The sequence below is a fragment of the Lepidochelys kempii genome, chromosome 9 (assembly GCF_965140265.1).
Source record: "Lepidochelys kempii isolate rLepKem1 chromosome 9, rLepKem1.hap2, whole genome shotgun sequence".
NCBI lineage: Eukaryota > Metazoa > Chordata > Testudines > Cheloniidae > Lepidochelys > Lepidochelys kempii.
Genome location: NC_133264.1, coordinates 52,714,318 through 52,730,626, shown reverse-complemented (window position 1 = coordinate 52,730,626; position 16,309 = coordinate 52,714,318). Strand labels below are relative to the sequence as shown.

The 16,309-nt window shown below is 48.3% G+C and overlaps 1 protein-coding gene across 12 annotated transcripts in view; it reads left to right on the top strand.

The window, feature by feature from the left end:
• EPHB1 (EPH receptor B1) overlaps positions 1-16,309 on the top strand; it is a 342,358-nt gene that overhangs the window by 246,921 nt on the left and 79,128 nt on the right. For 10 of the 12 annotated variants that reach the window (XR_012160842.1, XR_012160837.1, XR_012160843.1 and 7 more), the window contains exon 5: positions 4,879-5,214. Coding sequence is in view for 5 of the 12 variants with exons in the window: in XM_073360347.1 (XP_073216448.1) it covers positions 4,879-5,214 (336 nt within the window). In the remaining 7 variants the exon portion in view is untranslated. Of the gene's footprint in view, positions 1-4,847; positions 5,215-14,042; positions 14,164-16,309 lie in introns of those variants that run through there. The other 2 variants (XM_073360349.1, XM_073360350.1) reach the window with 2 other exon arrangements.

Here is a 16,309-nt window from a genome sequence, read left to right as displayed (position 1 = left end):
GTGTCAGTAGAGGAGGTTTACCAGGAACAAACTGGTAAATTAAATGTTAAATCACCAGGACCAGACGGTATTCACCCAAGAGTTCTCAAGGAATTCCAATATGAAATTACAGAATTACTAACTGTGGTATACTACCATTTAGTTGGGGTTGGTCCTGCTTTGAGCAGGGTGTCAGACTTGATGACCTCCTGAGGTCTCTTCCAACTCGAATCTTCTATGATTTAAATCAGCCTCCATATGAGATGACTGGAGGACAGCTAATTATTTTTAAATGCACCAGAGGAGATTCTGGCAATTACAGGCTGGTAAAACTAATTTCAATATCAGACAAATGGGTTGAAGCTATAGTGAAGGACAGCATCAGACATATAGATAAACATGGTATGTTGGGGAAGAGTTAACACGGCTTTTGTAAAGGGAAATCATACCTCCCCAATCTATTAGGATTCTCTGAGGGAGTCAACAAGCAAAAGGGGGAGAAGAGGGAATGAGCAGTAGGAATGAAACTGGAAAGTGGAGCTATCTTGAATAATCAGGATAAGAATCTGTTGGACACCATGGTAAGCAGTTAGTTACTCACAAAAGCCAATATCTTTATCAGAAATCTTAACGAAAGAGCTCTGTCCATATATTAAAGGGACAATACCTTCACAAAGCATATTTTAAATGAATTTAAAGGCTCCAGTCCAGCAAAGCACTTCTCTTTAAGCATGTAAGCAGCCCAGTTTACTATGTAGACACGTGCTTCAGTGTGTTGCTGGATAGGGGTCTACGTGCTGCTGAACTTTGCAAGAGCGACAGCTTCTGAGACTTAGACTTCATCCACAGCCTTCCACTGACTTCAAGGGGCTGTGGCTCAGGTGCTTAAGTCCTTTATTTACGGACAGAACAGGTCTGGCACAGACAGTGGCAGATTCCTCACGTGCTCTACCAATGTGTTGCAAGGCTGAACTGAAGGGGTGGCACACAGTAGTGCTGGTAACAGACTAACCTTGACTTGGTGGCCCCAGCGATCTGACCTGGGTCAGGGTTAAAACAGGTTAAGCCCTGTTAGATAGCACTACTCCTTAACTCCCCTGACTTCTGCAATAGGGCCAGATTTTCCTCTAGTGTAACAGCATAGCTCCACCCACTGCAGTGGCACCAGCCCAGCTGAGAATCTGGCCCATCATCTTTAAGGGAGCAGGGAGTTCCATGTCTGCATGTTCGTTCAGTCCTTGGCCTGCTAGCCGAAATCGCCAAAGAAGGTGCCACTTAAAAAGAAATAAACGGACTAAGTTAATTACTTTGAAAAAGTATTACTTTGTGTTATATGTAATATCCTTTTAAAGACTTGGAAATACACATTTCCTTCTCAAATACATTCCAAAAATCATGTCCCTGAGCAAATCTCTGATATTTTACACTCATGGGCCTGATCCATTCTTTAGATTGTAAGCTCTTCAAGGCAGGGACTGTGTCCTCGCTGTGTTTGTCCAGCACCCCGCACAATCGAGCCTGAGCTCTGAGTGTGGCTTTTGGACACTGCCATCATGTAAATATTTACTATTGATAATAATAATAATGATCCTGCTCGCATTAAAAGTCAAAGGGGCAAATTTATACACTGAAGAGTAATAAGTCACCAGGAGCAGATGGCATTCACCCAAGAGTTCTGAAGGAACTCAAATATGAAATTGCAGAACTACTAACTGTGGGGTGTAACCTATCACCTAAATCAGCCTCTGTATCAGATGACTAGAGGATAGCTAATGTAATACCGATTATTTTAAAAGGCTCCAGAGGCGATCCTGGCAATTACAGGCTGGTAAATCTAATTTCAGGACCAGGCAAATTGGTTGAAACTATAGTAAAGAACAGAATTATCAGACTCATAGATAAACATGAAATGTTGGGGAAGAGTTAACACGGCTTTTGCAAAGGGAAATCATGCCACACCAATCTATTAGAATTCTTTGAGGGAGCCAACAAGCATGCGGAGAAGGGTGCTTCAGTGGATAGTGCACTTGGACTTGCAGAAAGCCTTTGACAAGGTCCCTCACCAAAGGCTCTTTAGCAAAGTAAGCAGTCCTGGGATAAGAGGGAAGGTCCTCTCATAGATCAGTAACTGGTCTCCCCCTTTTGCCCTGTTATGTCATCTCCAAAATCACATTAGCTAACTCTAGCTAACTTGTAACACATTGCTGTATCATGTTAGCGTGGTCCCTCTGCTGCCACACCTCGAAAGTTCATGCAATCCCTTTCCACTGAGCACACAAGCAAGCCTCATTGCCAGACAATTCCTGGAAAATACATTTACTGCGCTGAAGGAAAAATTAAACAAAATGGGTTTTTGTAAGGACGGCATTTTTCTAGCCCTTTCAACAAAATGCTTTCATCTGCTGTAATCTTGGCAACAGGTCAGAGAGACTCCCTGAGTGCCTGTCTCAGTGTGATTAAGGGGGGAAGAGGGAGAGAGCAGAGAAATGGGGTATCAGGAGTGGGGGAGAACAGCTGACACCCCCTCAAGGGTTTCAGGAGTGGTAAGTTGTTGGTGGTGACAGTTTCCGTTAAATTGTTTGGATTTACTCTCTCAGAGCGAGCTTACGGGAAGCCCAGATCTAGTTAATACTCCCTGTTTCCACTGGGCAGGTCAGAGTGTTCCACAGAAGAGGTGTCCAAAAGGAACTAACTGGCCTTGACAGCTCATTTTGTGATTGTACTTGTAGAAATGGCTTACTTGCACAATCCATCTGCTCAAGGTTCTACTCTGGTCCCATCACCCCAGTATCCGAGCCCTCAGAGTCAATAGTGCATTTATCCACACAACTCCCCTGTGAGGTAGAGAAGTACCATTGCCACCTTGTACAGACAGGGGAGTTAGGCACAGAGGGCCAGGGTTTTAAAGATATTTAGGCACCTGCAGATAGATGCCTAGTGGGATTTTGTAAAGCAGCTCAGCAGATTAGGCACCTATCTCCCAGTGACATCGTTAGTAGTTAGGTACCTAATCTACATAAATCTTACTATGCACATGTCTGCATCCTTTGGTGCCATTTGATTTCCCTCACTGGGCAGCTTTCTCTGCTTAGAAAACGTATGTAATAGTGTCGACGAGATTCGGCTCTGATTCTTGATAAGTAAATCTGTTCCAGGCTAACTGGGCCAGGGACTCAAGAGTTATTCCTCCAGTTTCAGATCATAGCTAGCTCCATTCATGGGGCGATGCAGGGTATTCAGGTCTGAAGAGATACGGAATAATTTGGAAAGTCTCTCACCATCATCATGGTAGTGTTGGTTTGTTCGCGAACCATCCAATGATATTAAGCCCACAGCCTTCTTTGGCAGCTCATTTGATCACTGAACTGTTCTTGTACTTACATCGTTCCTCTCATATTTAACCTGCTGCAGCTATGCCATCCCTGCTTTTTCTGTCCTTGATGACTAATGAGAGTAATTGGCCCATCTCTTGTTAATAATGTTCCCCAGCATACGTGTTGACAGTGAGCATGCCTCCCCTCAGACTTCTTTCCACACGACTGAGTGCACTCAGCTTCTGCAACCTTACCACCTAGGTCAAACCTTTTATCATTGTTATTGTTCTCCTCTGAACTCCTTCCATTGTGTCTCTGTCTTTTTTAAAGTTCGGTGCTAAAATCTGAATACAGGGGGCCAGTTGGAGCTTCCCTAGTGCTGAGTGGAGCAGAATAATGACTTCTCTTGTTTAATGTAACCCACTGTTCTGTTTGCTTTCTCTGCAGCAGCCTCACAGTGTTGACTCATTCCATTTATCCTCCCTACTAACCCCCAGATCTTTCTCCATGGCACAGCTGTCTGGTCAGCAGTCCCCAATTATATATTTGTGCATTTGATTACTCTGTCCTACATGAATCTCTCTGTATTTGGCCGCATTGAATCTCACATTATTGATTCCTTCAATGTATGCCAACATTGCTGTATTTAATTCCTTTCCTCCAAAGCATTTGTGATCACTCCCAGCTCGGTGTTGTCTGCAGATCTGATCAATATATTCTCCATTCCAACATCCACCTTGCTAATAAAACACTGAATAGAACTGGATGCAGAAGAGACCCTCACGGACCCCACGAAATACCCACCCTCTCAACTTGATGCATAAATAACTACTTGCCATTTCTGATTTTTTTTCATTGCCCTTTTACAGAAGTTCCATATACACCATGTTTCTCCAACTATGATAATCTAGCTATCGTATTTATACATTCCTCCTCATTACTGTAGTAGCTGAGCACCTAACATTTGTTAATGTATTTATTCATACAACACCCTGTGAGGTACAGCAGTACATTATCCCTATTTTACGGGTGGGGAGCTAACATGCAGAAGACTAAGCAATCCCATGGGTATGCTGTAGTAAAGCAGGAATTTGAACCCAGATTACTGGCACCCTAGGCTAGCAGCCTCACCATTGATCTATCCTTTCTCTAGCATAAGAAGGAACTATTTTACAATGTACTGTGTATCCTATATTTTGTTGTCTATTGGAAGATGACAGCTGCCTGATTTCTAGAGGAGGAAGAGTGTGAGAGAGTTCAAGATGATATAAGCCTCCAGTCTGGATCCTCCCTCCCATTGTAAAGATATTGGTACCAACACAGGCAGATGGGGTGCCACTCAAGCAGTAATCTATGAAAGCATGGGACTGTATGAAACATGGTGACTGAATTTCTCTGTTCCCAGCGGAGTTGGGTGGACCTGTGAGGTTGGGGTTGAGCACTGAACAGCACTGGGAAACTTTGAATCAGCCCCCTATGATCTTATCATGTTCCCCAATCCTGGTTCCCCAATCAGTATAGAGTAAAGCTCAATATTGTATCATTTTCTGACAGGAACCTTATCAACTGACCTGCTTTTCAACAGGTGTCCCGTCAGGGCCCCGCAACGTTATCTCCATTGTCAATGAGACGTCCATTATCCTAGAGTGGCACCCGCCCCGGGAGACAGGCGGGCGTGATGACGTAACCTACGACATTGTCTGTAAGAAGTGCCGGCCTGACCGCCGCAGCTGCTCCCGCTGCGATGACAACGTGGAGTTTGTACCCGGGCAGTTGGGCCTGACAGAGACCCGGGTCTTCATCAGCAGCCTTTGGGCCCACACACCATATACCTTTGAGATCCAGGCTGTTAATGGTGTCTCTGGCAAGAGCCCCTTCCCCCCGCAGCACGTGTCGGTGAACATCACCACAAACCAAGCTGGTGAGTCCCACAGGGGCACTGTGCACATACCGTGTTCCATGTGGGGGGTCGTTAATGGGGAAAAGGGAAATTAGGGCTGGGTTCTTCTAATGCGGGGGTGGGAAAATAACTCACTGAGCAGATAATGAACTATGCTGATGACTGAATGTTCGATCCTACGTAAGGGGCAGATGTCGGTGCAAACCTGACACTGATGGTGGGAGCCCCACTGGGCACTGAGTGGAGTATGGAGTCCTACAGTTATATCTTGACCAAAAGGCCAGAATTACACCCAGAATTCAGCCCTCTCTATAGAGGGAGTTTGACTTCCCTGCTGCAAGGTGTTGAGTAAATGAGACCCAGTAAGACGGAATGCTTGAATTGCATTAGCTGTGTCACAACTAGGTACAGTGGATTTGGGACTGAAACAAGAGCTCAGCTTCAGAGCCAATGCCAACAATGCAGTAAGAAGCACCCAGGGATTGGTTCATGCTTGGTCAATCAGGGAGATGTAATTTAAAATGCAGTGTGTTAGCCAGGGCCATGCAGTCCAGGGGGCTTTCAAGCCCCCCATGGAAGGAAGGTAGGGGAACAATTATTCTCCAGCTCTCAGGGTTTCCGCTAGGGTAGAAGCAGCTGAAAGTTGCAGCCAGGGCTCCAGTGGGGCCCTGCTGATGGAGGGATGTACTCAGTCAGTGTATCCCATAGCTGCATTGACCATATTCATTTCCTGCAGAGATTCCTCCACGTTTTGGTCAGTACTGAAACCTTGCAGGCCACTAGGTGGAATAGACCTGGCAGCTGCTTTGCACTAATGTCCCCTGGCGGGGATTTCTGGGGCTGGTACAGACACTGGGGTGAAACTGGCATTAAAATCCCACTCTTCCAATGAGGACATGTCCAGAAGCTCAGGCTGGTGAGGTCTGATGTGTGGGTATGGGGCACCAGGACCAATATCACTAAAGTGGATGAAGTCGGAGCAGTTCTGTGGAGTGGATTACTACACGCAGCAGTGATCCCTGTGCTAAAATCAGAAGACAAGCACAATGTGCTTCACTTGCTCCTCCTCTGTTTCTTTCTCTTTTCCCCTCTGCTCCTTTTCTGATGCTGCTCTGCTTTTTCTCTTTCCTTCCTTTGCCATTAATCTTGTTTTTCCTTCTCCTGCTTGCCCTCTCTTCCTCCCCTTTGGCTGTTTTCTTCTCTCCCTTTGGCTGTTTTCTTCTCTCCCTCCTCATGTTAGAACCAGGCATTGGTTTTTAAACAGAGGACTCTTGGCTGCAAACGGCCTGGCTGGTGAAGAAAAGAACTGATCCAGGAGAGCTGGGGTGGCCAGATGGCCAGTCTGTGCAGTGTGTATGTACTGTATGGGGGGGCTGAAAGGAAGGTGGGGGAGGGGCAGCCAACAGTGGGTGACCCTGGCTTTAAGTGCAAGGAAGGAAACACTAGACAACGGTAATGGAAATCTGTTTGGTTTGCGAACAGAAAGGCGATGGTAATTTCTGCTTTGTGTTGAACATGTAACACGGGCAGCCTTTGTTAGCTGCGCACCCCTGGGAGCGTGCAAGGCAGAAACCTGGCGTAAATATTTTAGTATCCCAGCTCCTGGGAATAACAATTCTGTCAGACTGTCATGTTATGTTTGTGCCTGGCTGTCACTTCTCTCTCTTTAACCATGTGCAGTGAAACCTGCCGCATGTATCTCGGCCTTTTAGCTATTCTTCCTGCCCTCTCCTCCATCCATTCTGCGGTTCACCCACCTGACCATCTGCTCATCCATCCATGCTCAAAGTCAGGCTACTCAAGGGGCCAACGTTAGCCCTGATGTAAGGAAGCAGGAACCACGGAACTCTGTTGTCCAAGACTTACATAGTCCAAAACACTGATTTGTCCATCCACCCCCTCACGCCTGGAACTTTTCCTCCGTGCTTTTGTTATTTTTCCAGCTATTCTTTCATATAGTTCTTTTTGTCTCTGCCTGTCACTCACGCTATTATTCATCCATCTCTTTCTCCCTCCCTCTCTATTTCTATTGCAGAGCCTGTATATTAACATGGAAATATGTCTAATCTATTGGGAAGGCCTCCGTACTAACCTAATTGAAATGCATTAGGTTTCGATGCATTAGGGTGGTATCAATATTTGAGGGACCACAAACATGAAATAAATATTTGGCTGCTACACAGCAGGTTTTAACATTCTGGAATTGTTTAAGCAGGCTGCGACTGGAGTGCTGAGGAGGGGGGATGGATAAAAAGAAGCTAATGGGAATGCACAAGCAGCTGTAGCTCACGAAAGCTCATGCTCAAATAAATTGGTTAGTCTCTAAGGTGCCACAAGTACTCCTTTTCTTTAAGCAGAATGATTGTGCAGCTTCTGTAGCAAATCAGTCAGTGATGGTTAAGATTTTATTTTAGTGGGTCCTCTTTTTGTTACTGACCTAAGAACACAGTATACTCCTAAACTGGATGTATTATCACCTAGACAGAAAATAACAAAAGCTATGTTATTACAGTCAGTTATGTCTGCAAACTGTCAATGAAAATGTCTGTGTTCAAAAGCTGCCTGTGGTTCTCTTAAACCTGTGCACAGGAGACAGAAGGAAATGGACTCCAAATGCGGGGAAATGACAGAAGAAATGTTATGCTGTGGATTTGTCTAGTATGTGTCATCAATTCACTTCAGCGAGACCAGTTACATCTTTCTAATGGAAACAAATTGAATCCCTTTCTCCAGTCCATAAGACCATCCAGATCTGTACATTTATCTTAACCATCTATCTGCCCATTCACCCATAAATACATCTTTCCATCAATCTGTCCCCTCTTTCTCCTATAATCGCTATCCACCCATCTGTCCTTCTGTCCATCCATCTCCCATCCAAATATTCAGCTGCACATTGTCTATCTTCTCCAATACTTACTCTTGCAGAGCCTCATTTTCAAGTGTCTTTAAAGTTTCTGAGGGCCCATAGTGCTTGTTGTCTACAGTCTTCCTTTGTGATTCTTCTAGTCTGCACAAGAGGGAGATGTCCAAGGACAGCCCCAAACCATAGCACTAGCTGCAACAGAGGGAGAGATGAAGGAGCTAAATAGACTGACCTATCAGAGGGAGAAAAAGAGAAAGGAGAAAAGGCAGGACAATTAAAAGGAGAGAAGGAAAAAGATAGCAGCAGGGAATGGGGAAAAAGAAGAGATAGGAAAAAGAGAAAAAGAATAAGAAAGAGAATTTCCGAGACATTTCCTTTCTGAACCAAAATCTGCCTTGAGTTACACCTACCTAGCCAACCCCATTGAAGCTAATAGGGCTGCCAGAGTGCAAGGGAGGGCAAACTAGAGTACTTTGTTATTACATTTTCTGCTGCCTTCTCTCAGCAAGGAGGCTGAAGCAGCTTTCATGCTTTGCTCCTCCATTCCCTGGGATAAGCTCTACTTCTCAGAGAAATAATTGACTCCAGTGCCTGAGTTTAAATCTGGATAGAGGGAAGTGAGTGAGGGTAAATTTTTTCAGAAGCGGCACCATGACTTAGCGGCCTCAAGTCTTCTGGGTTTTCAGTGGGACTTAGGTTCCTAAGTCATGCAGGCGCTTTTGCAAAAAGTACTCTTACTCTCTGTGACATGATGGCTCTTCTTCTGACTTCAGGAGCTGGGCACCAGCTGTCGGACTTGCATGACCCTTGCGCTGGACACCCATGTGAGGGAAGGAGTTTCCATATCACATACTGTGACTTGTGCAAGAGTCACTCAGGAAGACGCCCTCCAGTCTGCACACATGTCTATGTAATTCAGGCTCAAAAGTGGCATTTAGGCACAGCCTGGAGCAGGGGCTCGCCCCCCCCCCCAAGGAGAGCACTGGACACAGAGAGGGCAGAAGGGGCAGTACTGATGCACTATTATGAAATTGACCAAAGGGGACTTGCTAACCTGGCCCTCGTGCTTGCAGGGAAGGCAACTTCTGCCTGGTCCCTGCCATTGCACCCTGGGGGCGAGAAATTGCTTCCTACTCCCAAATATGGTGATCAGCATGTGAAAAAGATTACAGAGTAACAGCCGTGTTAGTCTGTATTTGCAAAAAGAAAAGGAGTACTTGTGGCACCTTAGAGACTAACCAATTTATTTGAGCCTAAGCTTTCATGAGCTACAGCTCACTTCATGCATCCGATGAAGTGAGCTGTAGCTCACGAAAGCTTATGCTCAAATAAATTGGTTAGTCTCTAAGGTGCCACAAGTACTCCTTTTCTTTTTATGTGAAAAAGAGTTACCCTCATACAACTGTGGATCTCATCGCCAACCTGAGATATGACTGGGTGTTCAAGTAACTCTCCATTGCTCCTTGAACCTAAATGATGTGGGTTTTACTAGTGCATCTTGGAGTGAAAGATCCTAACATGCTGATGTCCTACCTGGGGGGTGGTGGGGAAGGATCTCCGAGGTGTTTAACCTACAATCTTTATGTTATGATATTTTTCACTGTCCAGGAATATCTACCTGGTTTCCTGGTGCTGCCTAGTTCAAACAGTGCCTTCTCCAAGACCTGGTTTTGGTATGCCCTGAAAGAAGATTTCTCTCTCCCCAAAGCTTTCTGCTTTCCAAACTGGATTGATTTAGGGTAGAACATTCAAAAGGGCCCAGCACTGGCCTACCTCTCCTGCTGTTGAAGCTGGTGGGTGTTTTGCCATTCACCTGAGTGAGAGCAGAGCAAGGCCCACGCTGAGCTCTTTTGAAAACTCTGCCCTTGAGCACTTCAGCCTATCACCGGAGCAAAGACCTGCCTGCCCTCTGTTTGTCTAACCCCACTTCCATGAATTTCTACAAAGTGTGCACATTCTTATGGATTGCCCTGCTCAGAAGGGGCAAGGATAATGGCATCTGCGTTTCCTTTGTCTTGCCAGTAATCTCTCTTCTTACAGCCTAAGATCCTGCTGGCCTAGCCTCAAATTCATTGCAGGTAAAAAGTGAAATAAGTTTTGTGAGATCATCCTAACCTGAATAGCTATTTCTGAACTTTAGAAACTCACCAAGGAGTCTGGCACATTTTGCAGCCAATGCCGAAGAGAGAACTGAGCCTAGAATAGCAAGGAGCACTCAAGCGTATGGAGTATTGGCAAGCTTCAGGGAAGCTTGCATCACACCTTCTTGGCCTCTAGCCTACACTCTCAGTCCCCCACTTCCAAGTGCATCCCAAAACTAGTAAAAGAGGAGAACAGTTTTCCTGGTTCTTTCTGTAACCCTGCACCTGTCATGGCTGTTGAAAGATTTGCCCTTCTCTAGTGTGGTCCAGTGCTTCTGCTTGGCTGGATCAAGGCTGGTCACTGCATCGGAACAAGTAGGCATGGAGAGGCTTAGGAGCTGCCATCCAACCACCTGAGCACCAATTTGGTGTTGATCATTTTCACAGCATTCTCCATGTTAAACAGGCAGGAGCACCAAGGGGGGTTGCGAATGCAGCAATTAACAAAACAGCAATCAAGCTAAGTGTTTAATTTCAGAAAATTAACATCTTCTCTGAGCGGATGTGGAAAGATAAAAAATGAAGGATTAAATGTGCTGGGTAAACAAAGGCAGTGCTGGACCATAAACATCTCCTGCTGGAAGGGAAAGACAGCTTCCCAGAGCCGGGAGTTTGCGGTTCAGTGAATTCCCTAAGAGGCACCACCTTCAGAGCCCGAGAGCAGGAACAAGAGCATAAAATAAGGGGCTAAACTCACTCATCCATGCAGCAAGAATATATATTTTCCATCTGTAGGATAAGTGTTTCATAGCTGGTGTTACCTTCTGTGTATGGGGGGTGTAATGTGGCAATCCGATGTGGCTTGTTTTTATGGTCTCTTAAAAATGCAGAAGGGCACATGGATAGCTCCAGTGTTTCCAGCATGAGTGTTTAAGCTGTGCATGCGGACTTGGGTACCCAAATTGTGTCCCAGCTTACGTGGGTTCACAGGAAGGGGAGCGCGTGTGCAAAGAGTCACACTGCCATTGCCTGACTTGGGTGTATTAAGCATTGTTCCGTTCTATGCATCCGACGAAGTGGGCTGTAGCCCACGAAAGCTTATGCTCTAATAAATTGGTTAGTCTCTAAGGTGCCACAAGTACTCCAGTTCTTTAAGCTTGCAGTGTTCACATTCTCTTCATGTAGATTTTTTTGTAGGAATGGATATGTATGGATATTTAGAACCAGATTTGCTTTACATTTCTGGCCCTTTGAAATCACACTGGTAGTGCATGGGGGCCACTGTCCCGTGCGGGGGAGTTTTCATATAACATAAAGCTGATGTCACTGGCCCCTAAGGTGCCACTCCAGCCTTGGTGTTAGGGGGCTTGATGAGGATGGGAGGGGTGTGCGGGTTTAGGGTGACCAGATCGCAAGGACACACTGGGCGAGCGGGAGTGGGAAGAGAGCCACAGGTGCACAGCCCCAATCAGCCATGAGAGGGGGCACACAGCCCTAGGAAGCTGCAAGAGGGGTATATGGCCCCTGCTGCAGCCCGCACCACAAGCCACGGAGCAAGGACTCATGGCCCCAGCTCTAGCCCCCAGCAGAAGCTGCGGGGCCAGGGGTACAGATTTCTCCTCCCTCCCTCCCAGTGCCCTTTCCCACAGCCCCAGCATCACAACTAAACAATGCCCCACACAGACCCCCACTGCCCAGTGCCCTGACACGCAAAGATCTCCCCCACTGCCCAGCACCCCCCAACAGGCCCCCACTGCCTAGCACCCCAAAACACACAAACCTCCCCCACTGCCCAGCACCCTCCACACCCTCACAGCCCAGCACCCCACACACACCTCCCAGACACTCACTCCCTCACACCATGCCCCCTTCCCTGGCCGTAATCACAAGCCCTGCTGGGAGATCTCTGGCTCCTAGGGTCAGAGCAGCGAGGGAGGTCTCCAGGTGCTTTACATGCTGCACCTGCCACAAGCACGAACTCTGTGGCTCCCATTGGCCGGGAAAAACACCACTGGGAGCTGCCAGAGCCGTTGAGTGTGGCTTGCAGGTGGGAGCAGCCCGCAGAGCCCCCTACCCCGACCCTAAGAGCCAGAGGGACCTGCTAGGGGTGGGAGGTCCTGGCAGTGCCTACCTGGGGCAGCTCCTGGGAAGGATCTGGCAGGTCCCTCTGGCTCCTGGGATCAGGGGCGGCCGAGGGGTCTCCACGTGCTGCGCCCACCACAACTGCGAGCTCCGTGGCTCCCATTGACCGGGAAAAACACCAATGGGAGCTGCTGGAGCCACGGAGCGGGGTTTGCAGGCGCCGGCAGTGCACAGAGAGCCCCCTGCCCCACTGCCATGACCCTAAGAGCGAGAGGGACCTGCTGGGGGGCAAGGTGGGGAGTCCCAGTGGTGCTTACGTGGGGCGGCTCCCAGGAAGCATCTGGCAGATCCCTCTGGCTCCTAGGGTCAGGTGGGGTGGGGTGGCGGAGGGCTCTCTGCCCACAGCTGGCACCTGCAAGCCCCGCCCCTGCAGCTCTGATTGGGCAGGAGGGAGCTGGTGCAGCACGTGGAGACCTCCTCCGCCTCTGCGCCCAGGGGCCGCCCGCACTGCAGGCTCCTGCCGGCGGGCAGGCGCGTGTGCCACCGGGGGCTGCCCCAGGAAGCACCGCCACGCCAGCCCTGGGACTTTGGCAATGATGGTGAGCGATCTGTCCCCAATACCGGGACAAAGGGCATCCCGACTGATGTGTGGTCGGGACACGGGACAAATGGGTTAAAATCGGGACTGTCCCAATAATACCAGGATGTCTGGTCACCCTTTGTGGGTTCCAGCTGTTGTCAGCTGTCAGACAGCTCTTTGGAGACTGTTTCCAGTAGGTGCAGGTTAGAGGAGCCCCCCAGGTTGCTTTAACCTGCATTGGGATTTAGGCAGAGCCAGGCAAAGAATCAGAGAGTTGTGATTCCCTGATGCCCCTCACCCCACGCTGCACACAGTGGGACTCAGCTGGAATAAAGAACCTGGCCTATGTGGTATGATAGATTTGCACATGTATTTTGTAGAAAGCATTTTTTCGAAGGTCTGATGTTCGTAGCAAATAGAGATTGTGCTGTGTGTATAGACACAACCCTCAGAAGGAGAAGAAACGAGACATAAAGCTCACATCGTAGACACTGCTAAGAAATCATTATGCTGCTCCATAGCTCTCTTGTAGGGGGTTACAAATATGTGTAGGATTCTTCTCTTAATAAGGGCATTTGTTTGTAAGCAAATCGGCGCGCTGTGTTATTTGTGAGAGTCATATGGCTGATATTATGTACCAATGTGCTTTAGGGAGGGGGGATGGGTTAGGGAACTGATGTCAGTGGCTGGAGCCAGACCACAGTTATCATACTGGGCCATCTGTGGAAGGGCCTGTGTTCATGGAAGTGGAAAAAGCAGCGACACCCACTGCTTTCCCCAGGTGATTAACGCAGAAGCCCATTAGGCGTGTTCCACAGATGGCAGTATCTATCCAGGGCAGAGGTAGAACAGAAGGCTTGGCAGGTTAGGGTACATTTTGCAAGGGCTTTGGAGCCCCATGCTGTCCATGGGGGCAGGGCATAGACCACATTCAGCTGCGCTGTAAAGGAGGGAATGGTGCGTACCTCACAAGTGAGTGCCAAGGTATTTCATGTTAGCTACTCAAGTGGCCTTCAATTTCCAGAGTACCAGGATTAATGTGGGATGTTACTCCTTGCATAAACAAGGAGAGAGGGGTGTAATATTGAAGATCCTACCTGCAGTGTCTCTGAATGTATGTAATACCTGACAGTCAAGCTTTGCCCCTCGTCTGAGGGGTGCGCAGATCCAATATGCAGCTATTTATTTGCTCAGCTGGTGATGCCCCCAGAATTAGTATATGCTCATTTGTTTTGAACAGAGACATCCATACCAGAGTGGAACATTCTACCAGGAGAAAAAATTAATCTCTTCCCTGGCCAAGCAGGATTTACCAACATCTGAGGGGGCCAGCTGGGGCAGGAGGTTGTCATACCAAGCCATACACCTCTGGATGACAATTCAAGTGTTGGTGAGCTCACGAGTAGCTGAAAGTTGTTAGCGTCTGAGAGCTGTTTGGAAAATTACTCCATGTGCTGCTACTTGGTTAGTGGTGAGGTCACGGATGATTTATAGCAGGGGTGGCCAACCTGAGCCTGAGAAGGAGCCAGAATTTACCAATGTACCTTGCCAAAGAGTCACAGTAATGCATCAGCAGCCCCCCATCAGTTCCTGGCTCCCAGCACCTCCGCCCACGGCAGCCCCGCCAATCAGCGCCTCCCCCTCCCTCCCTGCACCTCCTGATCAGCTGTTTCGTGGCGTGCGGGAGGCTCTGGGGGGGGGGTGGAGGGAGGAGTGAGGGCATAGCAGGCTCAGAGGAGGGGGTGAGGAAGGGGTGGAGTGGGGGCAGGGTCAGTGGCAGAGCCAGGGGTTGAGCAGTGAGAACCCCCTGGCCCATTGGAAAGTTGGCACGTGTAGCTCCAGCCCCGGAGTCGGAGCCTATACAAGGAGCTGCATATTAACTTCTGAAGAGTGGCTCCGGAGCCATAGGTTGGCCACCCCTGGTTTATAGTAATGGGAATGTTTCTCCTTGTCAGTGAAGCTGCTGGCATCCCAGCTCCCCAAGGACGAGGGGGTGGGGAGCTCTGCACTTAGACTCTGAGGATTAGCTTCTCCTGAGCCTTCCCCACATGTTTCAGTGGGCTTTGGCACACGAGGCTTTGATGTCCCCAGAGGACCAGACAAGAAATTAACTTGTTTAATGAAATGCATGTTGTGTTGCCTGAGTGATGTGCAGATTCACCATCAGGGAATTCAGAGTGTTTGGAGAATGAATATGCGGAGCCAAATTCCGAGATGAGGGTGAGTGATGAAGAGAGTTACTGTAATTTGCACTTTCTTCCCGTCCTCTCGGTGTGCATGTTTCGCTAACTTAGCTTCCCTTCAGATGTACTGCTTGGCCAATCTGGCCTTGAGGTTCCCTTGGATTCATAGGGCCAGATTCAGAGGTGATGTGTAAACAAACCCTTCCACCAAGTACCCTCCCATAGAGCAACCTGCCGGTGTGCCCCCTCCAACAATGTCTACACTAGCCTAATCCGGAGTAATTTGCAAGGCAAGGAGCCAGAAGAGAGTGTAGGAAGATGTACAGTAAAGTCACCCTACTTCCACATAGACCATCTTCCATCTTCTACCAGTTCTTTGGCATGCAAGTTATACTAGGTTAGACAGCCTTAGAGCTCTGTCGAGGGGATGTAAGGAGAGCTAAGGGAGTCAGAGCACAAGTGCAAAAGAGTAACTTCGGAAAGTGGCCAAGGGGTTGAACTGGAAGATGAGGGTGTCCCATTGTGAGGCAGGCAGGAGCAAGGAGTTGTGCAGCTACAGACAGAAGTGGTGTTGTAATTATGTAGATGTGAGACAGGAAGTCAGCACTGCTTCTGGGGATGGTGAGGCCTAGTATTAACTCTTCAAGTGCCTTCTAGCACATCTCTCACCATTTTAGCTGCAGAAACGCTCTTCCTGGATCATACCCATCTTGCTTTGCATAGCCCAGCGAAGACTAACTTTGAACTTCAAGTGGAGAGCAGGGTAGAGGCCCTGAACCCCTGAGAGGATTATTCTGCCTCCTGCTTGGCTGGCTCGGGATTAATGAGATCTGCTTCTTTCTTTGATTTGACATTCGGCTTGGCCTTTCCTCTTTTTCCTTTTGTACCTTCAGCCAAGCTAATGGGGCAAGCCCTGAGCCATGGGGCAAGCCCTGAGCCAGGTGTAAAAGGGCAGAGGTGATTGTTAACACTCCCTGAATCCACAAACCAACTCTGTTTGGTTCAGTTTGATGGCTGCTCCATAGAATAACAGAGCTGTAAAAATATTCCCCTGGGATCTTTGTGGTTCCTTTTCCCTTCTGTAGGTACTAAAGCTTCTGGGGATTTCCTTCTGGGCCATAGGCACAGTGTGACTTCTATATTTGCGGGGGCAGCACCAGCCCATCCAGCGGGGCTGTGGTGGGTGGGGGGGAATTCCACGCATACCCGAGGCTTGCAGTGCTGGGCCCACAATGGGGTTACCACTGGCCCATGGGGCCAGGTGCCTGCCCCGATGTTTGTTCAGGTCTCGAACAGGGACCCTGAGGGCTCAGTCTCCATTTCC